A 26,588-nucleotide genomic window follows, 5' to 3' on the forward strand; every position below is an offset into this window, starting at 1 on the left:
ACGACTTTATTCAGTTTCTGTCAAGGACAATTATTTTAGCAATTATCTATGCATAAATCAAAGAAATATCAAGTATAATAAGGTGAGTAACCTTATCTCTTTGCATTAGAGGTCAATCAAACAATTTTAACGAGTCGTGCATGGTCAACGAAACTAGAAAATTGCATGCTAAGCTAATTTTGCGTCAACTGTAACTAAAAGTTTAATTTCCTCTCGAGGTGTTGCGATAATTCATTGAGATTGATCTACATGGTGATCATCTGCATGTTTTCTCGTGCGACCACCTGAATTCGTCGGAATTTCGCATTTTTTTAAATTTGTTGTCAAGAAGAACTTGGGAAAGAGGAAGACACTAACCTGCATCAAGACTTGACGAGCTGGGGCTATCATGAAAAACTGAAATGCGTCCAATACCTCTCTTTTTTTTCCTACTGGCTATTTCCATCTATACAGACGGAAGACGACAAGCATGTAAAATTTATCCAGAAACGTGTAATTTAAATAAATTAAAGTGTACTGTATACGTATCGAAAATTACTGTTTACTTGTATTATATTTCACATACACGCGTTATTTCACCTCTTTTTTTATGCACTTGAATATGTACGAATAATACGCCTCTAAGCGTACAGCAATTTTTCATTTTCCCTTGAGGTCGTATGCTCTCTGCAAAAATATGCAAAATCCAGACAAATTTAAATTCCATTCATGTAGCCTATAAGACAAAATTGTTACAATATCAGCGATATTGTGAGTAAAACTCACTAAAACTTGCGATAATTCATACATTATTCATAGTCTTTCATGTAATATTTGCAGCCCATTCACGATCATGCTCTCATTCACACTTTTCACCATTTTCTTCCAGCTATTTTTTATCTTAATCCTGATTTTGCCGAATTTTGGTTTATTAACATTAAAAGACAATGATTAAAATCGGTCATCAAAGCTGTGACGGCTGTGAACGCAAATATCTGCCTATTAATTTGGCCTTTTAAAACATGCAGTTTCAAAGGAAATTTTTCATATAAATAAATAAAAAAATTATTTCAAATAAACATGAGAATTCCCGAAATTTCTGGTAAATTATTATGAGTGAATTAATTATAGGCTTATATGAAATATGTTTATTTTTAATCCACAAATTGCTTACATATTTAATTCACTGTTTTATGCTTCTGATATAAAATGACAATTAAAATTTATTTAAAATTCAATGAAAAAAAGAATTAAAAATATAAATAGAGGGAAGGCGTTTAGGTTTAAGCTTTTACGATTTTCAAACTTGTAATCTGTGATCAAAAAGGAAAGAATACAAGGATATATGGGATACAAAAAGCAATTCCATACGAAGGGGTGATTCATACGGAGAAACCCTTGTCAATAGCTTAAGAAACACTTTGCGAAACCTGAGAAACCCAGAAATTCCCTCGAGAAACTGGAAACCCATGTCAGCAAGAGTGGGAATGAGTAACCCCTTAGAAATCCTTTCCTTTTCTTTAAATGAAAATTGAAAATTTCGTAATTTCTTGCAAGACGTAATTTAAAAAAAAATTATATTATTTATTTAGGATCATTATTAAGGATTATTTATCATTATTTAGGATCAATTTCTCGAAATATTTTTAGAATTATAAGATAATTTCAGCCTTCAAGGACTGCATTAATTTATTTATTTTCAATTGGTTGTCCCTATTGGGGTCGCGACCAAATTGCATCTAATGTATTATTACATTCCTATTATAATCTTCTTTATTCTTCGCTACTTCAGGAATATTTTCTTGTCCATTCTAAGGCACTCTAAGGCAAGATCCTGTATTTTCTTCAGTCACTTTCGCTGGGGTCTGCCTCGAAGTCCACGCCCCTTCATTATGGCTTACAAAGCCGTTCTGGGCAACAAATAAGGGGTGTGTAGGGTGTGTAAAAATATATTATTTTGCTATTATATTTTTAGCGAACTGTGAGTGGAAAATCCGGGTCAATTTTTGCACAAAGATTGACAGATTGTTGCTTGAAAGAATAGGGAGTACTATTCTTAATCATCTCTTGAATCAACGAAAGAAATCTTTACAAATAGCATTACAATAGGTTTGAAATAACCTAGAGAAATCCTCAAGTTTTAAATCTTTAAATCGACTATCGAGAGCTGGGGTGACGATAACTACTTTTCGATAGTATCGATTGTTGATTTTGAAAAAGGACAAAGGGCAGAAATGTATGGGAGCATCCAACCTTTCGTCAGAGACAGGACTAGGTCCCTTTTGTAGGTATTGGTGTAGGGTAGAGTCAGTACTTTTCGCCACCATTAAGCTTTAGGGGCCTCGTAAGGTGTGATATTTTTGTCAGACTAAAATGATTTTTTGTATAAAGATACTTTGAAGCAATATCTATCTATATATCTAGGATACGTCTTGAGAATTTTAGAGAATCTCATTGAAAAATATGCATTTTCCCCAATTATGCTTGTTTCAGTACTTTTCGCCACCTGTTTTAAAACGAATTTCAATTAATTAAGATACGTAATAACGTATTGGGATATTAGAGCAGAGCATTTTATGAGTGTTGAAATGCTACTTATTCTTAAATGCCTTAAATTAGTTGTTTTATATTAGGTGGCGAAAAAGTGCTACATGGCAAAAAGGGCTGACTCTACCCTATGACTTAAAAATTACCGCGCGCGACCCAAGTGAAAAAGGACTGTCAGTCCTTGGAACATTCACGATATCCTTCAAAAAAATTTACAAATTTGATAATAATTTATTTCTCAAAAACGGATTAACCGATCTTAATGAAATTCGACTCAAGTCGATGTATAACTGAAACTTTCAATAAATATTTTTAGATTTTCCTTGCGGTTGCTTTATCTGGTAGCTCCCATACAAACTAATCATGTTTTAAAGACATCGAGCATTACAGGGCACTAAAACGAAGACTTTTTTTCGTGTGATAGGAAACCACAGGTATTATCGGTATCGGAGTCATTGCTGTGTCTTTAACGTATCTCCAGAAGAAACTTGTAGTCCATCACGTCAAATTTTTGAGACATCTTAAAGACAGAGTTCTTAGGAAGTGAATGGAATTATTTTTAAAACTTGCTTTTTCTCAAAACGGTATATCGTAAACGTAAGTTGTTGGTGCCAAAGAACGATTTCTAAAGGAGAACTCAAGGAATTTTTTCTTTTAGAAGAAATCGTATCCCTATCTTTCCATTTTCCTTATAATTATAGAAATTTTTCTCAAATATTCTCGAATAACCTTTAATTCCATTAAACAGTTATCATTCCACCCTTGATTCTTATTCTTATAATAAATGATATTAATTTTTAAGTTTACATTATTTCTGTAAATCTTAAAGGTAAAATGCAACAAAATGTAAAGGAAACAAAATGAAATTTAAATGTCAAAGATTTTTTCTAAGTAGGAAAAAGTGCGCTAACTTCGGATAACTCAATTTTTTATGCTCTAAATGGATTTCACAGATAGCTCTTTTTAGGAAATTTAAGGTATTGAAATAGCTATTAAAATACATATAATATTATATTGGGTTAAGTTCATTAAAATCTATTGAAAAATGGGTTGTTTGAAGCTTGAGTCGACCAAAGTTAGCGCGCTTTCCCTTTAACCTTCAATTTGTAAATTAATTTTAATTTAATTTTAGAATTTTGCATAGTGATAATTTTGAGGCTTTTACTTTATTTTGAAGTCGGATCGTCATTCTAAAATAAAGTGTTTCTTATGAAATTATTCGCCGATTTCTTATGTAGGGGAAAACGTGCTGCCTTCGAATGACTCAAGCTTCGAACAACTTATTTTTTAAATATGTTTTTAATGAATTTAACACATTATAATATTATATTTCAAAAGATAGTCCAATGTAAAAAAAAAATCTGATAAAGACCATGGGTCAATTTTATTAAGAACTTAGGAAAAATATTGAGCTGTTCGAAGCTTGAGTTCTCCGAAGGTAGGAGGAAGTGGGGCACTTACTTGGTTAAATAAAATTGAGGCTTATCGTGATATAATTTAGCTACACCAACTGATTGAGAAGCTAAATTACATTATGATATGGCTCAGTTCGACTTAAACATAAGAGAAAATCCCAATTTCAAAGGAACCCCACTTTCAAAGATACCCCACTTCCCCCTAGTGAGCTTTCCGTTACTATCTTTTTTGCATATCGTTCCATATCCATGCAACGATTTTTGCATAAGACAATTGCTAAAAACCAGCCAATAATTTTCATTAAAAAATCATTTTTATTTCGAGTTAACGATCCGATGTTTAATATCGATCATTACAGTGATTCCATTCCACGGAGTATTATTACAACTACACTACACTAATTTTATTTGAAATTCAAAGTATTTTAGTTAAATCTTTATTATAATTTCTTAAAATTATGCAAGTCTTTTTTCAATTCTTCTCAGTACCTTTGAAAAAAATGGCATCACATTGTAACGAGAAAAACCATTCATTTTAGTATTTAAAAGAAAATAAAAAACACTTCTAAAATTAATTAGTCTTAATTAAATTATCTCATAAGTTTTTTGTAAGACAGTTATTATGATATATATTTTATTTAAAAAAAAAGAAAGATATACCAAAGATAATTGAATTATTCCTCTAAAAATGTCTTACCCTTTTTTAAATCCACATTTCGGTAAATAAATTAGTAAATTTGATAACTAAAAAATTAAATTTTGAGAAGTAAAAAAATCCATTTTTGTATTAGGGTAAGTGTGCCAAATTCTGGCCTGCTTGCAATTTCGGCCATCTTTTTTGTTCCTCGAATTTCCATGAACTTTTAGATTTTACATACTCTAGAGATTATACAATGCAAAAGAATAACAAAAAATGTAGCTACGACAATCGAGATGACGTGAAAAAGATATTGGAGGAATTCCCGAAGGGCAAGAAACTATGAGAATGAAGATGGCCGAAATAGGGCACCAAAGCTACATTTTTATTCATTTTAAAATGTATTAAGAATGATTTTAGAGTAAATAAAGACAATAAACTGTCTACACTACAAGGTTCTAAGCAACACTCCTTAAGTAGAAAGAATAAAAAAATCAATTTCTATTAAAGATATTACATTTCAAACTTGAGACTTTGGCGCTTGCATGCAACTATGCCGAAATTTGGCACACTTACCCTATTTATACATAAAATTTTCATTTTTACTTACAAATTTTCCTGGCCTCAGCCTTGAACAAATGCAAAATTTTGTTATACATATTGGATGATCTGGAACTATCAGGTATGCTTTTTTGCTGCGAAACCTTATTTTCTGGTTCGATTGAAGCCTCTAAAGACGAAATTTTCCATTTTAAAATGAAAACCCAAAACAAAGCGTCGTTGTTCTTAGATTTTCTTTCAATTCTGTGATTTCACAAGGGCATTGATGCACATACGGTTCATGTGCATAAAACTTTTCCGAGTTGCCCATTATGCAAAACGACCATGAATTGGTTTAAAAGACGCACGTGGGAATGAAATATTTTGTTTTTATTTGTTCATTAACCGTTTATTTCTTTAAGAATTTACAAATTCAAAAAATCAGTCTCACAGCGCCATCTACGACACACAAGCCCCTGCTGAAGTAGTTTAGTACTGAGAGAAAAATTACAGTCGAGGCATGATCCAGATAGTACAGTAGGTGCCACATATAATTGAACAGTCTGCTGAATCTTCTCTTACAATTGAGAATGAATCCTCAAAAATCTTTTTTGAAGATTTCTTGATGCCCAATTGCCCAAATTTATTATGTCCTGATGATAGGGCTCGCCTACATTCGGTTTTAATGAATGTGTGCTGATTCCCACAAGAAACTGCCGTGACTTTGAATTGGGCATTGAGGTCATCGTCCCCGTCCCGAGGTAGATCGATTATTTCAGGAATACTGTACACTACAGGGGTGAAATTTGCTGTTGGCAAGGAAGGATTAGAGACTGAGATTCCCAGCTGTCCACTCACATTCCAGCCCCAAGTGTAGAGATCTCCAAAAGCTGATACTGCAGCACTATGCCATCCTCCAGCTGCAATATCCACGATTTTTATTCCACTTAGAGCTTCAATTAGTTGAGGTTCTGTATGGCCCTCCAAGTCTCCGTGACCCAATTGACCCCTCCTGAAAAGGAAGAATGCTGAGAATGTTGGAGTTTTATGAATAAATGTATCATTACAGTCCATTTCCCCATGAATAAACGTCTCCATTCTTTGTTAGAAGAACTGCATGTTCGTGTCCACAGGAGATTTTCTGGATTTTCACGTGTTTCTCAAATTGGTGGATTTTCGAGGGAATATCATATATAGCACCTTGCCTGGTAACAGCAATATTCTTGGTTTCCCCACAAGAAATATGCGTAACAAAGTCTTTTTCAGCAGAATTATTTTCAGTGGAGAGAAAATTCAAAAGAATCAACTGATTTCTCATCACTGAAAACTGATAAATTTCTCCAGTCTTCAGCAAGATCAAACAGTGCTTGGTATTGCAGGAAATATCAGAGATTTCCTCAGTAAAATCATGCAATACAGTCTTTTCTTCTCCATTGATAAATCCTCTGAAAACAATAAATTTTCCCGCCGCAAAAGCACTAAAAGTGAGAGTTGCAGCAACTTTGATGGACTTTCCCTCAAATCGCCGACTATGAGGGTCAATATCGATTTCTAAAAGGTATTTCCTAATTAATTATAGACAATATCATTTTTCCAGGACATGGCCTTACCGGCAAAATCCAATGATGGCAATCTCGTGTCGTCACGAAACTGCTTAAATCCGTTGTGACCAACGAAGAGAACGTTCAAAAGTTTCCCCATCGGCTACCCTCGAGGATTCAGTTGGCCGTCGAGAACCTCGTGACAAGGACTGATTGTACAGCAGCAGCAAAGAAAAATCCCAATTAAAAACCCGTGCAATACAACTTTTTGGTGCTTAAGTGTTTTTTAAAGGTTTAACTAAGGCAAACAAATGGTAATTCCCAAAATCAAATGCATTTTATTCAATAATTATAGGGAAATTTCATCAAAGAAAAGTGTTTTGCACAGTCATTTTAATATTTTGTGAGAATATTATATTTTTCCTCACCATGGTAACGATAACAACACCTAATTTCTAAAACGTTTTGAATACATAAGGATTAAACTGAAAAAAAAGTGAAAAGCGTCTGTTTATTTAAGGGTCTTCTCTCCCTCCTCCGAAAACTACGATCTTCCCCCGACAAAGAACTGAGGATTCTACTCCTGGGGCTGGACAATGCCGGGAAGACAACACTCCTCAAGAGATTGGCAAATGAGCAAGTCAACCACATAACCCCAACCGCCGGCTTCAACATAAAGACCGTGGCAGCTGATGGATTCAAACTAAATGTTTGGGACATTGGAGGGCAGAGCAAGATAAGGCCCTATTGGAAAAATTATTTTGAGAATACCGATGTACTGGTAAGTAGATTTATTTTCACTGGAATATTTAAATTAGCACTATTGCCTTTTAAAATATTTATAAACATTGATACTCGAGATTACGGTATCGCGAAATCAATAGCTATTCTTTTATTTATTACATTTTCGAGGTTGGCACAAATCAAATTCTCAAATAATTGATAAAGATGTGTAAAGAATCAATAAATTGAGAGAATAGGGGAATAATTAGGATTAAAACACATTGATCGTTCATAACAGAAAACAGGGAGTTCTGTGAGCCAAGACACATCCTAAGCAAGAATATTTTTCAGTAAAATAATCATCGACTAACAATATAATAGGGGAAAGTAGGCACGGTTCGCACACTGTGAATCTTTAAACGAAGCGAAGTTTCTCTTAGTTTGCAAAGAGCTAGCTCATCATTTCTTAGTCATAAGATAGATAATTATTAACCTCATGAGACGAGATGGAAAATGGTAAACCAGCTCTTTGCAAACAAAGAGAAAATTCGCATCGTTTGAAGGTTCACTCTGTGCGAACCATGCGTACTTTCCCCTATGCTTTTAAGGTTCGTAACGTTAAAGACCGTTTTATAAGGGGGAGTTTTTTTAAAATGCATTCCATTATGTTATGTACTAGCACCGGTTAATCTTATAAAAAGAGGTGGCAAAACGTCCCAGGTTTTGCGAAGTGCACGACCTCGAGACTTAGATGATATATATCCATGCTATCCCTCAAAAGTACTTTCGCACCATTTACCGCTTACCGGTTCTCGATCTACTTAAACCGATTTGTAAATCACTCGAAAAATCCCACAATTAGTTTTAAGAGTAATAAAATTGATTTTCGGACAAAATTTATTTATCGGTTCATAACCGGTTCATTACCGGTTCACAACCGATTTGAACGGATTTATAAATCACTCAAAACATTGCCTAAACTAACTTAGAATCAATATAATTGAATTTCGAATTAGTATTGGAGGAATTTTCGCTCTAATAGGTTGTAGCAGATTGTGAACAGAAAAATAGACCTTTCTTGACTTTTTCTCTTTAATTCTTCACCACGTTTCGAGGATGGATGTCCTCGATCTTCATCAGGTTTCGAATGTGGAGGCAAAATCACGTACAGTACGAATTCGGTGTCAGTCCATTGGATGGTGAACTTCAGAGTGAAAATTTGTAAAAAAAAGTTCAAGTGCATTACAGCAGCAGAATTTCCCACCTGTACGTGATTTTTCCTCTACATTCGAAACCTGATGAAGAGGGACATCCATCCTCGAAACGTCGTGAAGAATTAAAGAGAAGAAGTTAAGAAAGGTCAATTTTTCCGTTCACAATCTGTTTCGAATTAGTAATCGGTTTTGAATTGGTTCAAAACCAGTTGGAACCAGTTCAGTTTTGTCGGAAATTCCAAGACCTTTCCAACGAGCTCAAATATGACCCCATTCGCTTGTAAATGCTCTCTCTAGATCCTTTTTTACCATTTGGCCTTGAAAAACCGTTATCTGGAATGTTTCAACGGTATTTTCGCACATGGTCAAATGTCCGCCTAGATAATCTCTAAAACATGTCCAAAAATGAAAAAAATAGCATGACGTGTTTTCCAGCAATCACAAAAAAACAAGGTTTCTGGAGAGGGGTGGGGGAAAAATGAGAGGCCCGTTAACGATCTTTGGATCGACTTATAGGGAGGAGTCCCCAGAAGGTCTCAAGTCGTTATCTCTTACCGTTTGGCCTGTGAAGTTGGCGGCAGCCGAACGGACAGACGGACAGACGGACAAACAGCGTGACGACATTTCTCAGAAATCATCTTAAATGCGAAAATTTGTTGAGAAAAGTAGTCTCCATGGGGTGGAAGGTGGAAATTTTGCTGGGGGGGGGTGAAAAAATCGACGTATTATATACTGCTCTCTGCGTGGAGTTCGAGCAGTAAAAAGCCCCACAGGTGCAGGATATAATAACACGAAAAGATAATTCACGAATAGCCCTATCTCATTCCATTTCAATCTCAGTCCATTTGATACGCTTTGCCATCTCTTTTTTTTTTAAATATCGTAAAAAAGTTATTTTTAATAATTACGGATAAAGTTCTCATAATTGAACAAGTGAACCTTTTATCGGACTTAATTCTAAATTAAATTCATTGAGTAGTGCATCCAACACACATTTTAGATCGATAAAATTTCATGAAATCAAAATTCACGTCCCTTTCTAACTCAAAAGATTTGAATTGGTGCAAACTGCAAGCACAAGTAGATTTTGATTCTTAAATAGTGTCTTGGATAAAAGGTAAATGGAACTCTATTGGCACAAAAAGTCGTTGATGTTCGAAGAATTCAAATTCAATTTCGAATTTTCATACTAAATTTTCGAACAAGGTAGGGAAAATTTATGAAATGTTGCAGTAAAAGTTCGCAGAATATTTACTCAGTAATTATGGATTGATTAAATAATGGAACAGAAGCAGTAAACGTCGTTGCTTTGTATTTTTCCTCACAACAAAGTGAAGATCAACACATTTTAACACTTGAGCACTTCGAAATTCGAACAGGATGTTATACTTCAGTCACCTTGCGAAAGTATCAAGAAGCAAGAATGTCTCTTTTTTGGTATAAAATCTTTGATCTTGGTTTTAGTATAAATAGATCTTCGAATTTTTCAAGAAATGAAAGAAATGAAATTGAAACAATAATAAGAAGCAATTTTAAAAATAATAAAAAATATTTAAAAAGTAGAATTTGGGCTCGAAATTTTAATATTCAAAGAAGAATCCCCTTTCAGAACACATCACACCGGAAACCGACCACAATCCATACCATAAATATTCCCTCGGTATTATTTTCAGTTTTTCTGACTCTTAATAATATTTACTTATAGTATTTAGCTTATATTAAATGATTATTAAAAGATTAGATCAGTTTTAGAATGTGGAGCTACTTTCGCATTTTTGTCTAAAAAGCTAATTTTTGAATGAACCTCAAATTATAAATTTTTTAGCCCATGTCTTTTCTCAAATCTTGTTTAAAACTGTTCTTAGGTTTATATATGAAACTATTTCAGTCAATAGAACTGGATATTACAGCGTTTTCTCGGTCCAAACCAGGTGTATTTAAACTTACGAAGGGTGTATTTAATGTTTTGAATATTAGTGTACATATGCAAAGCGTTTGAGAAAGAAAGAGATGTGAAATTCGATTTCATGATATTTTACTGATCATAAAGGTATACAAGGAGCGTTACGGCTCCGGCATACCTTGTAGATCAGGAAAATTTCCAAAAATAAAAATACTCATCCTTTCTCTATTAAAAGTTTTGCTTCTGTCTGTTCTAATCTTTCGAACTCTTCGTCTTCTTTTTAGCATTACAACAAATTAAATTTAGTTCAATCCAATTTTGAGTTCGAAAGAATGGCATGGACTTATTCTATTCAGAAGTAGATCTTGAAAAATTCGAAGATCAATTTGAAAAGCCAAAAAGGAGACATTCTTGATACTTTCGCAGATACTTAGATACTTGGATACTTGATACTTAGAATTTCTAAATTTTCTCTATTCTTTTCAAATTATCTCAACTTTTTTTATCAAAATATTGCACAATCTGCTTAACACTTGGAAGGACCCTAGTGGCAGCCGCTGCCAATTTAATTTTCAATTTTATTCTTTATAGTGAAGAATATATTATTTCGCCTGGAGACCCGATTGAATGCGTGCAGAATTTATCTGGCTATTTTTTCGTTATAAAATTTTTAATAAAAATTAAATATTAATGTAAATATATTGCAAAAACAAAAAACTGCACTCGGAAGGACCAAGTGGCAGTTGCTGCCATTTGCATTTTATATGGGAGTTTGACGTTCTGCAGATGTAATTTTCTTGATTGTTAGTGTATAAAGCCTTAAAAGAACAAATTGAAAGTGTTTTTGCAAATTATTGAGAAGAATTATGGGAAATATTGAATAGGGGAAATATGTATGAAATATGAATAATTATGGGAATTATTCAATTTTTCTCTTATTTACCAAAGCTCAAAATCCATTTTGTTAAGCGAAGTTAATAGAAAATAGTTAATAGTATTAACTATTGTTCATATGTAGAATTTTTGCTTTGAAAAATAAGAGAAAAATTGAAATATTCAAAGGCTGCCGCATTCAAAGGCAGACCACTTTCCCTGACGCCATGATTCTGATAAAAATGAAAACATCGAATGGTTAAAAATCTTTAGATACAGTACCCAAGGAGGTGAAATTTCTGATTCAGACACCAGAAAAGAACTGACTGAGGCTCCGAATGTTAAAATACATGTAAAAATATTAAAATATTATGTAAAATCCGATAAGTGGCAGCGGCTGCCACTCGGTCCTTCCGTGACACTTTTAGTTAGGGTTCTTCGAAGTGTTAATCTGCTGTTCACTCCAGTCTTTCGCAGTCAAATCTAAATTTAATTTGTCTCGATAGTCATATAATCAATTTAAATTTTGAACAAATTTTAATATCTTTCTTTTATTTTAAAAATGCCTTTTTAAAAAAAAATCCCCTATCCTTGGTAGGCACAAACGTCAGAATTTTTTTAAAAAGACAATTTTTGACGAAAATTGCTTCTAGTGTGTAGACACCATAAGGGACATGTTATTTTAGAATTTGAGGTTATATCGAACGATTTTTAAAAAAAAAATCTACTTGAACTTCGAATATAATACAACAAATTTAAAATCTCCGTATAAGCAATTATTTAATTAAAGGAATTTTCCTGGCATCAAGTTATAAAAATGCCTATTTAATTTATGAAGTTTTAAGTTTTTTCAACTTCTTCTTTTCATTCCAAAACATATCAATATCAATATATTTTTTAAGAAAAAAATAATTTTAAAGAAGGTATTATAATAAAATAAGGCACATTATTTTTTTTAACAGTGTTATCAAATAGGTATAGCAAACAATATTAAATAAATCTATTCTATAAATACCTTTTCCTCTGCAAAATCAATGCGGAACTGTAGAACGCACTTCAACTGACTAAATTTCATTCAATATTTAGTGAATCAATATGTATTTCATTAAAAATTGTAGATTTCATTCATAAAACTTTCTACTACAGTAGACTCTCACTCAATCGGCTCTTTCTCAATCGGGCGTCAAATTTTGTTGACAGTTTTCACGCTTAATTATGGAGCTAATTTTCTCAAATTCGCTGTAGTTCTTCCTATTTTATCGTGATTCTTTATAATTGAGCACTTTTTGTGGAATTTACAGAGGCTTTGACGCTAAATTCTATCGCTAAACCGGATGACATTTTGCCCCATATTCACGATTGAGAGAGAGTCTACTGTACTTGTTTTGGTTCTTGCTGTACTGTCATACGCGATTGGTAGAAGCGGTAGAGGCGATGTTTTAGCACTTGCAAGCCAACGTGCGTAAATTTAAATGCCATCTTCTCTAACGGATTTTTTGCAGATTTATGTGGTGGACTGCACAGATCGCAAAAGATTGAAAGAAACAGCTGAGGAATTGTCTGAGTTGCTGGTGGATGAGAAGCTGAAAGGAGTACCTCTGTTGGTCTTTGCAAATAAACAGGATGTCTCGAGCAGTTTGAAGACAGCGGAAATTGCAGAATCTATGGGCCTTGTAAATCTCAAAGGAAGATCCTGGCAAATTCAGGGATGTTCTGGTCTGCAGGGTACTGGGATTCAGGAGGGAATGGACTGGATTTGTCAGACCATCAAGAATAAATAGTTCTGTAGATATTCACGCAAATTCACTGTCATTTATTGCCTGTTTTGTCCGGTCTTGCGTTGAAAATCGACAATGTTAGCAGGAGTCCCGTGTTATTAACTTAATAGTGCATTAGTCAATATATAATTTGACCATTGTAAACGTGAAACAACATAGATGTACAAATATCATTATAGGACTTATCACAAAACTATCATGCACTTGATAGAAAATATTCTTAAACACAAAACTCTATTGCAATATTATTTGTAAGGTCAATAAAGGTCATCTTTTTCTTTTTCTTTTTTAATCCAACCAATCTGATTCATGCTCTCTTCTATATGCATCATGGAAGGTCTCGTCGTTCGGATCGACATAAATGCTCACACGTTATTTCAAAAAGTCTATTCAATCGGTGCGTGTCACTCATTACAACTCATTATGAACATATTCTGTAGTCACTCGAGCCTCACCTTCGTGGAAGCCTGAACAATCCACCGGGAAGCGTACCTGCAACATTTAGCGATGACTCAGTAATTGCTTCAGCACGAAGGGAATTTTTCTCCCTAATAAGTCACTTGGTACGTACCTGGCAGTTTCCTGGGTCAGATATTATGCTAAAGAGTGTCCAGAAGGGAGTCTTTGTATCACCACTCAGCACCCATGATGCTGCCATACTTCCAAACTTCGTGATACCAGCCTTAAAGCCAGCCAGACCGAGATTCTCACTCGGATCATGTGAATTGATGTCGCACATAACAAATTTATCACAATGGGGAACGATCAAGACGTATCGATAGGCACGATATACCTTAAGTACAGGTTCAATAATCTGCCAAAGAGGAGGAAGAAAAGGTGTTAATTGTCTCAAGCAACCATCAAAGTTGTTATTTTAGTATTCAGCCAAGCACCTATCAAGAGAATGGATTCTTACTTCGAGATTAACGGTGTCTGTGAGCTTGTCACTAATTTCTGTGGCGTTGAATTTCTGGAGGAGACCTCGAGCTTGACCCAATTTCAGTAGTTCTTTCACATAATTCACCGCTGGCTTCACATATGTCTTTGATGATATTTTTACGCTAAGGTGCTTCTTGGCGACAGCATCAATGAGATGTGCCAGTGTCTCACTTGCCCTGGATGGATCTATCACTGGGAGGTTCTGGCTCTTCAAGAAGCCATTAAGCATCATTTGAGCGGTTGCGAAATACCTGAAAAAAAATAAACCAATAAGTACAAAACTCAAACTATTTTAAATTTAAATAAATATTACTATTCTCAGCGTTAAACCTTGATTTTACCATTATGAACTTGAATTCTAAAGAATGGGCATTATCAAATAATTAATGCACAGTGTTATTAAGTTTAGCCAACGATAACAAAGAAAAGCACATTACTTTTTCCTAGATAAAAAATAAAGCTTTATTTTATTTTTTTTAAACTGAAAAAGTAGCTATTAAATTTTACAGGAGATGGGTAACAGAGATAGCAGAAAGGTAAAAAATGTCATTAAGCATTTTTTTTAAGTTGTGGTGAAATAGAACAAAAGAAAAATGTTACACAATTTTTCATCACACGAATATTACTATTTAAATTACAAATTACAACAAAAGCGAGTCATATAAAGAAATATGTAAATTGGAAATTATTACACAGCTTGTAAATTATTAAATATTTACATAGCCTTATTTTTGAACTTGAAAGAGATAAGATAAACAAATTGATCTGAAAAATATAAAATTAGCATCGATATTTAAATATTTATGGCTCCGGCATACCTTTTAGATCAAAAAATTTTCACAAAATTAAAATTCACATCTTTTTCTTTTTCAAACGTTTCCCATATAACGATCTCATTCTTTCACACTCAAAATTAGATCGAACTAAATTAAATTTGGTGTGATATTTAAAAGAAGAAGAAAAGTGCGATAGAGTAGGATAGACACACAATTTGAGAAAGAAATAGATGTGAATTTCGATTGAATGAAATTTTCTTGATCTAAAAACATGTGCCAGTACTATTAGAGGCCTTTTACATCAACCCCTAACTCCAAGTATTCAAATTTCGCGATATTGGCCTAAATTCTGAGACCAAGATTAAGATCCTAAATTTCAAGCTGTCAAAAATATTTTCAAAATCAAGATTTAAAATGTCTTAGCTAAGAAATAACATTTCAACAAGATTTTCCACACTTATGAAACCGTCATTTCTTCTGCTGAATTTTTTGAAGTTTCCCCACATAAATTAGTTAAATTAATTAGGCCGTATTGAATAATACACGAAAAGCTATAGGAGAGACGGGGCAGATTTAGCCAGCAAGTGTTTTTTTTTTCATTGCGTATAATTTCTAAAGAAAATGTTTGTACCAGGCTGATAAATATTTCAATAAATAGGAAAGGATGTGTTTACTTCGAATAAGTAGTGATTTCCACAATATTCTTTCTAAGGCAGACTATAACATTCCACTGTGTAATAACCATGCGTGGCTAATCTGCCCCGGTTTCCCCTATTGTGAATAAGAAAGTACAAGCAAAAGCTCCTGGTCCAATAAACCCTGAAATGTATTAGATGCTCGGTCAGTAGATTAATTTTTGAATGACAAAAAAAAAAACACGGATTTGACCTAGATCCTTCTCCTCCTTTATTACTCGGTCCGAGTAATAAAGGAGGAGAAGGATCTAGGTCAAATCCGTGTTTTTTTTTGTCATTCAAAAACCCTGAAATGCTTATGTAAGATATGATTCTTTTGGAGATATTCTCTTGGTGTTGTACTTCGATACATACATCTAGAAATATTCGATTTAATTTAATTTAATTTAAACATTTCGATTAAATTACAAGATCAAATGCAATATATTTTTTACTATTTTGTAACCCCCTCTTATAGAAATATTCTGCATCAAGATAAATTTTCTTATAACACTCTTTAAATTGTTGGTATCTTGAAAATTCCATACACCTCCGAGATGTTCTTGAAATTACTTCAAGAAAACAAGAAAGTTTGACATCTAAAAATCTCGAAATATTGGTTAAATAAATAGAAATCTTGAAATCCTCATATAGTTTGTGTCTTAGATTTCAAGATTTGAAGACATTTGACAGATTTAAGCTTATTCTTGATTTCTTGATTACAATATACCAAAATCTTGAAATCTACTTAATGTTGATTTTGATCTCGGTCTCAGAATTGAAGCCAATTGATTCATTTTTCATTTAATGTATATTTTATCAGAAACATTTCTTCTCAAACCATATGGATATTTCCCAAATTGAAAATTTTAAATAGCTATTTTTGTAGGGATGTTCCTATAAAATCAATTAGATACTTCTATAACTTATATTAGCGATATACAGAAAGAAATAATCATGGGCCTCTCGACATTCACCTTTTTTTAAATCGCCGTGTAATTGTTGCAATATTTTTACAAGGAAAAATGAAAAATAGCATCAGTTTTTATTAAGTTTGATGGACCCCTGAATATAATATTGAATAATTGATACGGACACGTAACCGAAATCGTAAATTCGTCGATAAAATATTGCAATAAATACATTTTCGAGTATTCAATTTATGCATTACCAAGATCATGATGCATGTACTTTGAAGTCTAAAATAATATAGAAAAATTGACAGCATATTTGAGGACAAATTCTAAAAATTTAAAAATTAAAACAAAATATCGAAATCTGGAAGAAGAATTTCCATTTTGAGTGATTCAATATTAATAAAATTTTCAATCTATTGGACTAACAAGGAAATATAAAATTTCAAGAACCTTAAAAGCAACTTTAAATTTTGATAAAAAAGATTTTAATGGCGCTGGCGCTGACACACCTTTTCAATTGAGTGAATTTCAACCGATTGAAATTTTATCTCTTACTCTCTCAAACTGAAAACAAATATGGGTGTCTCTTTCTGTCAAATGAAATTTAAAATTGAAATTGAAATTTCAATTTCAATTTTCATTTGACAGAAAGAGACACATATATCTTATTTCGCTTTGAAAGAGTAAGAGGTAAAATTTCAATCGATTGAAATTCACCCAATTGAAAAGGTGTGCCAGCGCCATAAGATATTACATTCTAAACTAACGTACAAATGTATACAAATTCCGAAACGAAATTTTTAGCCACCAGTTCAAGAGAAGCATTTTTGCTATGCCCTAAGAAATCATCAAGATGATTTCTTACAACAAGAAAAATTTCTAGTCTCCTTACTTTTTGACTATTGATCCTGCGCAATGACCGCAGGATGAAAATAAAATGACCGTACCAAACTAAGCAATAAAAAGTGAAACTTAGTCAGTAATGAAAAAAAAAAACAATAAAATTATCACTTAGGATTTGATAAAGTGAAAATACTCTTTTTTATCTTACATGTGACCATGCTATGTAATATGCTTCTCATAAAAATTAGATCCATATTATTAATTTAAGTTTTTTACAAAACAAAATTTTACTATTTCTGATTCTCTACTTTTCATTTTTGGCTTTAAAAATTAAGGATTGCAACCCTTTCAAATAAGTTTTGAGAAACATTGTGCTCATACATAGGGCAGAGTCATCACCTATGGACGTTCTACACTTATGGACAGCTTGCAAAAATTTTAAGTTCTTATCTAAAACCGATTTTGAAAAATCACAAATTTGTATTATAAACTGATAAATTTATAATTTTTCTCAAAATACTCAAAATTATTACACGCCGTTCATAAGTGTATAACGTCCACAAATGTTGACTTGACCCTATATTACATTATAATAATAAAATTATTAATAAAATAGGCTTTATTAATTTATAGGGTTTCAAAACTATTACTCCCATTGAACTAAAAACATGATAGATATTAAATAGTTCTTTAATTTAACTATAGCTTCAAAATAGTTGCATTTACTATTAGGAAAAAATTAAAAATTCACCTTACAGAAATCTATCCATTGTTTTGGTACAAGAAATAAATATGAAAATGTTACGCCTTGTTAGTCCCTAAGCGACTGATCTTCTTTTCAACAGAAGCTTATTCTCCAAAAAACTCCATAATTTCAAAACATCATCATAATAATACTGTCATACGTGTAAAAGATAAATTTTGGGAAACAGAAATATGTAGATTGCAAATATCAAAATTAGGTATATTTCGAAAATGAAAGTGATTGCAACCTTCAACAGAAAATAAGAAATCTTAATCTTAAATTGAAAGTAAAATATTAAAGATAAATACGTCGTAGATATTTTTCTCTATACATATAATAAGAACATAAAAAAATATCAAATAAGGGATGAATAACCAGTCAATTCTTAATACTCTTAGCCATGTCGATAAACTTAAAAAAGTCCACCATGTGCGGAAATCGTCAGAATTTTGAAGGGAAAAGAGGTGGAAAAGCATCCCATGCTTTGCGAGATGCTCGAACTCGTGACTAGGATGCTGTATCTCAAAAGTGCTCTCCCACCATTTATCGGATCACAACCGATTTAAACCTATTTATTTGATACTCAAAAAGTCGTCCAAAAAAGTTTAAAAGACACTCAAATGAATTTCGAATAAGAATTGGTTATCAGTTCATAATCGGTTTATTACCGATTCCTAATCGATTTAGATTTATTAGAATTCCTAAGACCTTTCTAATGAATCCAACCACGATCTCATTCTTTTGATATACGTGCTGTATATAGCTTTTTTAACCGTTGACATTGAAAAAAACGTTTTTAGGAATGATTTAAATGGTATTTTTTTGTATATGGACGATATATCCACTGGTAAAAATAAAAGCATTAAATTGATCTAAATTTGATCCTTTTGCAAAGGATGGATCAAATTTCGAAATGAATGCACATTTCTCATAATAGGACATGTGAATTTGATCCATCCTTTGCAAAAGGATCAATTTGATCCTTTTATTTTTACCAGTCTCCGCGTGAGTAATCTCTAAAACATACTTATCAATGTATCAGCATTAAAACATAAATGATAATTTTTTAATGCTTAAAAATAGTGGAAAACGTTTTTAACCACGTAAACTGTCTTTTAGTATCCTGAGTATGGCTATTTAAAATGATTTATGATCAATTTTCAGTTATTGACTAAAATAGAAAAAAAAGACCATTTGGACTTTTACTGACAAAACTGTTAATATACTGACAAAAGATGTTTGTGATTTTCCTTACATAAAAAAAATCATTAATTTTCCAATGGCTTTCTAGAATTTAGGATGAATTAAAGACTTCAAAACTTTGAAAAATGTGTTGATTATAAATTAAAAGACAGCATTTGTCGTCATAAAAAAATAAGTTTGAAAATTCTGTATCTGTTACCCCCTATGTAGATGACCTCTAATTCTTATACCCAGCGCGCAATAACTTTTGTTAGTATATATGTTTTCAAAATTTCCTGTGAGAGTGAGCGAGATGACTAGATCTAGATCTCACTCACTCTCATTGAAATGTCAAAAACATGTTTACAAAACAAAAGTTATTGTGCGTTGAGAATTATATTCTTTCTTTTACTTAAAAGTAATAATAAATTTGTAATAAAAATTTTCTCTAAAATATCAAATAAAATTGAGGTATAGGGGAAAGGTTTCAGGCTTCGCACACTTTCTAGCTTCGAACATCGAACACTTCATATTTTTTTCCATATTCCTTTAATGAATCTGACTCATCTGATCCATTTATGGCAATATATTCATTAAAGCAATATGGAAAAAATATGAAGCGTTCGAAGGCTGATTGTGTGCGAAGCCTGAAAGAGCTTTCCCCTACTTCAGTTCAACTGAAATAATATCAAATTTTCCTTTGTTCTTGGATTCTTTTAAAATATCATACATTTATTGTTGTTACTCTTACACCATTTTAAAACGGTTTCACTCATAAAAAGTGCAATAAAAAGTTAAAAGCTTCTCTCCTCGGGTGATACCACAGAAAAAAGCGCAAACCAGTAAATAATATTGCAAGTATCGATAAGGTGTTTACATCATTTTACATCCAACACCAATCAAACTAATGCATTTCAATTAAAGACTAAAACAACTTGAAGAAACAATTAAACAAAAAAAAAATGCTAAAGAGTGAAATTTTCACAAAAGAGCAATCTCTTCTGCGGAATTTTCTCGCTTTTACCTCCGTGAATTTTTGTGGTGACCCATTTCGAGAGCCACACCGCGATAATCAGTTCGCGATATGTTGTATTCAGATGATCTCGCGGGAACACGATGGCAAACACAAACACCAACAAGAACAACAGTTATCCAAACGGATAATTTATAGCAAGATTTAGCATAAATAAATATATTACGGTAATTTTCCTCTCAATTCTCAAAAAAAAATTGGCTGATTGAGGCGATTTTTCTTTTTCTTTGCAAAAAAAAAACAAAGTCGATGGCACAAATTTGCTTATCAAACATGTTATTAATGCACGCTCTTGTTGAGTTTATTAGCCGAGATCTAGTCTTACCTCTGATACACTTCCGGATCAGCTAGATAATTGGCCCAATCGGCCAGATAAACTGTGGCTGTTTTAATCCATCTTCGGCGGAAGGATTGGTTCTCCAAGGATTTGAAGAGTTTGTTGTAGTCAAGTTTTCCATCCCTTCCCGTAAAGCCCTGTGCATTGAATAAAGGTTAGCAATAGGAGGATTAGGTTCAATCCAGGATGGGACTGACCTTAAAAACTGCACTGATACCGGACTTTGTCCAGATGATTTCAGCCAGTTCCGATTGAGAGAAGTGATCCCACATTACATGGATATTTTCCAGGAATGGCGGAAGTAGGGCATGATCCTTGTGCCTTTCTTGGGTTTTTTGACCCTCAGGTCCTGAGAAGGAGCTTATTGTTTGCAGGACCATTGGTAAAAGGCTCATGAGACCATCACCAGCTGAATCAGAACTCCTCTGCTGCTGTGGAGCTTGATTGCCTAAGAATGTGGAAGCGAGATTGAGTACAGTGTCCCAGCCTGAAGGTTCCTGCTGACCAGGTATCTGTCGCTTCTGCCTGGAATTATCTCCATTGTTGGAGAACATATCGATGATGTTTGTGATGATGGCTGGATCAAATCCACCTCCACCATCTTGGCGGGTATTTCCCGCCGCATTGGCCAGAAGTGAACCAATTCCAGCCATAATGGCACCTGCTCCATTGTCTCCTGATTTTCCAGAATTATCGCTCTGCATCAGACTCCCAATGACCGAGGCAATGCCTCCGATTCCGCCATTTCCACCGCCCTGATTAGCCAGGGCTTCCGTGAGAAAGGCCGATGCCATGTCCAAGAATGGATTTGCCTCATCTCCACCACTCGGTCTCTGAGTGGAGTGGGCAGAGATTCTTGTTGAACTAGCCGTGAGAACTGCCACAAATAACACTACACAATTCACCATTTTCTTCCACTTAAATATTTATATATATTTTCTTAAAGAAATAAATTGCAAATAAATTGGGTAATCCAAAAAAAAATAGTTTTACTGGGGCATCTGGTCTGACCGCGAGGAGCCACTTGTTAAGCCAAACTGAGGTACCTCAAGTGAATGGTGAGAAGAAGAACCCAAGTTGCACTCGTAAGAAGCATAACTGTTTATTCCGGTTGGAGCGATGTCTTCACGAAGTTACTTTTTCTTGAGCACCTACTTCTCGCCAAGTTCTTCCCCAATGATTTTCCTCCAACGAACAACTCACACGTATCCGCAGAATGAGTGTCCAAATGGCTTTGCCAAATAAAGTATCACCTTTCTTGGACTATTCTGAAATTTAAAAATTTTAAGGTGGAGTCATTTCTGGGAGAATCAATAAATGTCCAAATAAATGACCCAGATATCCATCGTTCCCGAGAAAACCTCCATGATTCACCTCAAAAACCATCTCAAAATTCAAGAAACCGCTGCTCCAAGAATTTATTGATCACCCCCAAAAAAAAGAGTTCTTTTCCAATCCAGTTTCAAGAAACCCATCGAGACACGTTTGTCTTCCAATTCTTGACCCACTTTGTTGAGAGGTTCTTGTTGGGAATGGTAGAGAATGCGATTGGGCAGATAGATAAATCCCAGGTATAAGCCTAAAGCATGCAGGTATTGGTGCATTGGTATATTTTGAGTTCTTCAGCCTTGACATTGTTTCGATAAATTCAATGACCCAGAGGTTGGTGAAACAAAACGAGTTTTCTTTTTATTCATTGTACCAATGCACGATAACCACATAAAACAATATTTTATACATAGGAATTGGCTGAGACGATGGATTCTCAGACAAAAGAAGCTCATGGTGTAAAATTCCCTCTTTGCTAATTCGCTCATTTGCAGACTTTGCAGATAATGAAGACACAGAGCTGACGTACTCAGCTGAAAGGTAATTTTGCCACAACAAAGACACTGGTTACAGTCACAGAAGTTTCGAGATTATCACATAAGCACATTATGTGATCTTGCACTAAAAGAAATCATACTACAAAATCTATTACAAATAGTTTAACAGATGAGTTGAAAAGCGAGTAGATCAGAGATAAAACTATGTGAGTTTTATCACTTTTTGAATTAAAGGTAATTAAACATCCGATTCGTGGAGGTCGTATTAAATCATAATGTTCTGAAGAGTTGTAAAATTTTTCAAGACCTTTCATTTGCTTCGAAGATGACGAAATTCTGATTATTTGCACCTGAGTTTTGGCCATTTAAAGATTTATTTTTAGACACTTTACAATTCAAGTCAGAGGAGTCAAACAGAGGTTGTCAACCCCTTTTTTTGTATCGTTTCAATCTTCAGAAATCAACTTTTCGGACTCTAGTAAAAGAAGGACATCAGAATATTATTATCCCAATTTGCATACCTCAAATTTCAATAAGGAAAAGTGGGGCATTTTTGAAAAGGGGGCGGTTTTAAAATTGGGCTTTTTTCACCAATTTTTAAATATAACTGAGCCTTTATCATCATCCAACTCAGCTACACAATTGATTTGTAAAACTATATTATTATAAGATTCAGTTTCATTAAAAAAAGGAGAAAAAACCTTATTTTAAAGGTTCCCCACCTTCCCCTATCTCTTCTTTATCCCAAATTATCTTTCCATTCTTTTGCTAAAAAAAAACTTTTAAACCAATTTAAATATTTTCCTAAAACCTACAAAGATTAAAAAACTAAATAAAGCAATTTCTTAATCATAAGAACAACATAATTTTATGAACTATATTTTCAGAAATTTCCATTTAAAAAACTTTAAAGATTCAGCTGTTGGGATTTGATTTTCTGAAACCTTTTTTGATAAAATTTACTTTATAAAAATAACTCCGAATAGATTCACCGGAAGTAGAAAAAACAAGAAAATATATTGCTTTTCTGGTCTACGCGACCTACGTAAACCCTTAAATCGTTTAACCGATATTCATCCATCTCCTTGATATTTTGGTTTAAATACAAAATTTGTATAATTTCACGAATTTGATTCAAGACAACTGAATGGCGACTCACAATTTCAGCTCTAAATCGAATTTGCATGCATTCCGAGTTAGCTCACCTTAAGTTTACCTTATGCCGGAAATCGCTTTTCCAAAAGCGTTTGCATCACGTAAAAGAAACAGACGTAAATACACGAAAATCCATTTCGAAGTTCTCTAACAAAGCTTAGTCAATAGCGCTTTAGATCGGCGGCTGTAATCCTTTTTGGTCTTTCTGTACTCAGAATCGAAATCAACATTTTAAAAATGTTTCAATCAATTTTTACGATCGGTTTTCGTTGGTAAATGTTGGCCATAGCTTCATCGAGGAAACGTTGAGCTTAAGTTTTTTTTCTAAATCCAGTGGAGATTGATTGTCTCAGGTAAAGAGATCCGCCGAATCAACCTCGTCTCCCCTCAATCTCATGAGATTCCTCAGGATACAATTTTACGGCCCATTCTGTTTTCCCTTTTTATAAATCATGACCAGCAAGTATTTAGGTTCTGTGAATAACACTCTTATGCTGAAGATCTTCAATTTTATTAATCTGGAGATACGTTACGTTACATTCATCCTGTACATTGAAGCGGTAAATGATTAGGAGAAATTCCCATTCTTGCCCAGGGCGGAGCATTCTCATATGTACATTTTCCGTACAAAAGTATGGTATATTTTTTCTTAAGTGTTTTTTTTTCAGTTTTTATATAAAACCAAATGCAATCATTTTAAAACTTTTACCAAATGAAAGAGTATCTAATGTTATGTTATTGGCTCAAAATTTAAAATGATTGCACGAGGATAACAGTTCTTAAAACCTATATGAAAAAGACATAAAATTCGCAATTTTTTGATTTTTTCTGACAAAGTTTCTATTTGTAACACCAGTAAAATTTTAAATTCAATAAAAATATATTATCTGTACATGTGCCTACCATTTCGTGTTATATTTATTTTTGTGGGATCTAAGACTTAAAAATTATAAAGAATTTAAGAAAAATATACCATTTCTGAATTAAAATACTCCATCCGTTAGTTAATCATCCTAGTTCTGGCCCTTCAGCAATAGTTTTGTCTTGAATCCCAATCAATCTCAGGTTCTAATCATACATTCTAGAGGTGGAAGCCCTTCTTCACATCTACTATATCTTTCGCACGAAGTGATTCCACGTTCCACCCTCTTCCAAAGTGAGGAATCTTGGCAGAGATTTATCACAAAGTTTTTCTGACCTTGGGTATGTTGCAGTGCTTTCAACATTAGTGCGGGCTTCGAACCTAATGTCGGCTTCAGACTGGAGGTTTATCCCAGTTCCCGAAGATCTCAAAAATCTAAATAACAAGCATTTTTATTTATTTTTCAAAATGTAATGGATTATTTTCCCCGAATATCCAATCATTACCAACAATTTCCTAAAAAATCACGCCTGATAAGGAATTACAGGAGTTAAGCTAGATGGCTGAACCTTAGGTCTCAAGCCCGTATAAGGCTTAGCCATATGGCTTAATTGCTCTAATTTGTTATCAATCACATTTTTTTGGATAAATTTAATTTAGAATTGGAGATAAGTGACCTATTAGGTTCTCAAAAAGCAATAAAATTGCACGCTATTTAGGATTTTGATGCCTTCCGGAACTAGGCTAAGCCTCTATTTACGTATTTTTACGTATTTGTTAGAGTGCTGATTGTGCCCTTTTTCACCTACGCGTACGAGCTGTTCTTTCGGACACACTCTGAAGCCCAAAATCGGACTTCATAAATATGATCAAATTTCCTCATTATTATCGACTCCCTTTTCGGTCATCCTATGTTCGGTTATCTCAATACCCGTATGGTGGATTTCATCTCCAGGCTTCTGATGCTGCTTCCGTTCGATCATCCTTCAGTTTTTCGTATCTCCGCATGTGCCTGGTTCAAAAAGTCGCAATCTTCGCAACTCCATTTTTGGGTACCGTGTCGTACTTTGGAACATTTTGCCGAGGATGGGAAAGGGGGCCTTATACTAAGTCATGTGGCCTCTACCTCTACACGTTCCTAATTTATCTAACATTTGTATAAGATCATTCTTGTACAGAGAACCGTACGCCACATCCTACCTTCTTCTTTACGTATTCCCTTCTTTAACTTTGTTAAGGCATAGGAAACATTTTTTAACTGTTCTAGATCGTATTAAAACATAATTTTCTAAATCATTTAAACGTTTTCAAATTTAGCAAAGATTTTAGGACAAATATATAACTATGTTCTCTTTGAAGTGAATTTAAATCAATTCTGACGGAATCATGTTAAAATCGTGTAAAGCATTTAGTTCCAAAGGGGCCTTACTAATTTAAAAACTCTTCAAAAGGTGACTTTAAAAATTAAATTTTATTGCAAAAATTATAGTGAAAGAAACGGAAAAAGCCATAGAAAATTTTAACAATACAAAACCTATGAGCATGACGAAAATTTTCCTTAATCATTCTTTATAATGCATTATATGAATTGGGATTTAAAAAAATTAAAGTCACCTCTAGATAAAATGCAAATTAGACTTACAACTATCTTAAACTGATGAGCGAAACTTTAATATAAGTTTGAAATCACTTTCATAGTATAAACGATATCACTTTAACATGTCACCTAATATTTCTTTTATTCAATGCAAATGTGAAGCAATAAAATTTGCAACTTTACATTAAAATAGTGTTGCAATGCAGACTGTACAATTAAAATTTTTATTATTTCACTTGAACACGTTTTCTTTAATTTTTTTTACACAAAGCTCTTTATCATCAAACATTGTGGCTTCACTAATTATAAAAAAACATGTTTTTACGTAATAAATTTCAGTCGCCTAAAGATAATTCACTGCGAAACGATTCGTAACTTTAATTTGTTCTAAAGTACTCACCTTTTTATCAAAGATGAAAGTTGTATTTCTATTGTTAACTTTATGTGCTATCTCTGTAAGAGTTCGAGGAGCAAAGTCCAGGAGTGCTACCCAGAGCGAAACTGATGCCCTAGAAAGGTGGAAAGAGGATGTTAATTTTGAGTATATCCGCA

The 26,588-nt window shown here is 33.4% G+C and overlaps 3 protein-coding genes across 3 annotated transcripts; 1 reads left to right on the plus strand and 2 right to left on the minus strand.

The window, feature by feature from the left end:
- Positions 1-5,500: 5,500 nt before the first annotated feature.
- Positions 5,501-12,774, minus strand: LOC129810038 (uncharacterized). The gene is made up of 4 exons (XM_055860271.1): positions 12,388-12,774; positions 6,729-6,868; positions 6,186-6,669; positions 5,501-6,130 (listed from the first exon to the last, which is right to left on the minus strand). Exons 2-4 carry the CDS (start codon positions 6,817-6,819, stop codon positions 5,626-5,628), a joined length of 1,080 nt encoding a protein of 359 aa, XP_055716246.1. The 5' UTR covers positions 6,820-6,868; positions 12,388-12,774; the 3' UTR covers positions 5,501-5,625.
- LOC129810040 (ADP-ribosylation factor-like protein 3) lies at positions 6,798-13,447 on the plus strand. Its single transcript, XM_055860272.1, has 3 exons — positions 6,798-6,973; positions 7,180-7,440; positions 12,875-13,447. The coding sequence occupies exons 1-3, from the start codon at positions 6,971-6,973 to the stop codon at positions 13,151-13,153; spliced, it is 543 nt and encodes a 180-aa protein (XP_055716247.1). The 5' UTR covers positions 6,798-6,970; the 3' UTR covers positions 13,154-13,447.
- On the minus strand, positions 13,165-26,186 carry LOC129810037 (uncharacterized). Its single transcript, XM_055860270.1, has 6 exons — positions 26,082-26,186; positions 20,794-21,864; positions 20,585-20,733; positions 14,067-14,340; positions 13,722-13,964; positions 13,165-13,642 (listed from the first exon to the last, which is right to left on the minus strand). Exons 2-6 carry the CDS (start codon positions 21,502-21,504, stop codon positions 13,562-13,564), a joined length of 1,458 nt encoding a protein of 485 aa, XP_055716245.1. The 5' UTR covers positions 21,505-21,864; positions 26,082-26,186; the 3' UTR covers positions 13,165-13,561.
- Positions 26,187-26,588: the final 402 nt, after the last annotated feature.

This window comes from Phlebotomus papatasi, chromosome 1 (genome assembly GCF_024763615.1).
Source record: "Phlebotomus papatasi isolate M1 chromosome 1, Ppap_2.1, whole genome shotgun sequence".
Lineage (NCBI taxonomy): Eukaryota > Metazoa > Arthropoda > Insecta > Diptera > Psychodidae > Phlebotomus > Phlebotomus papatasi.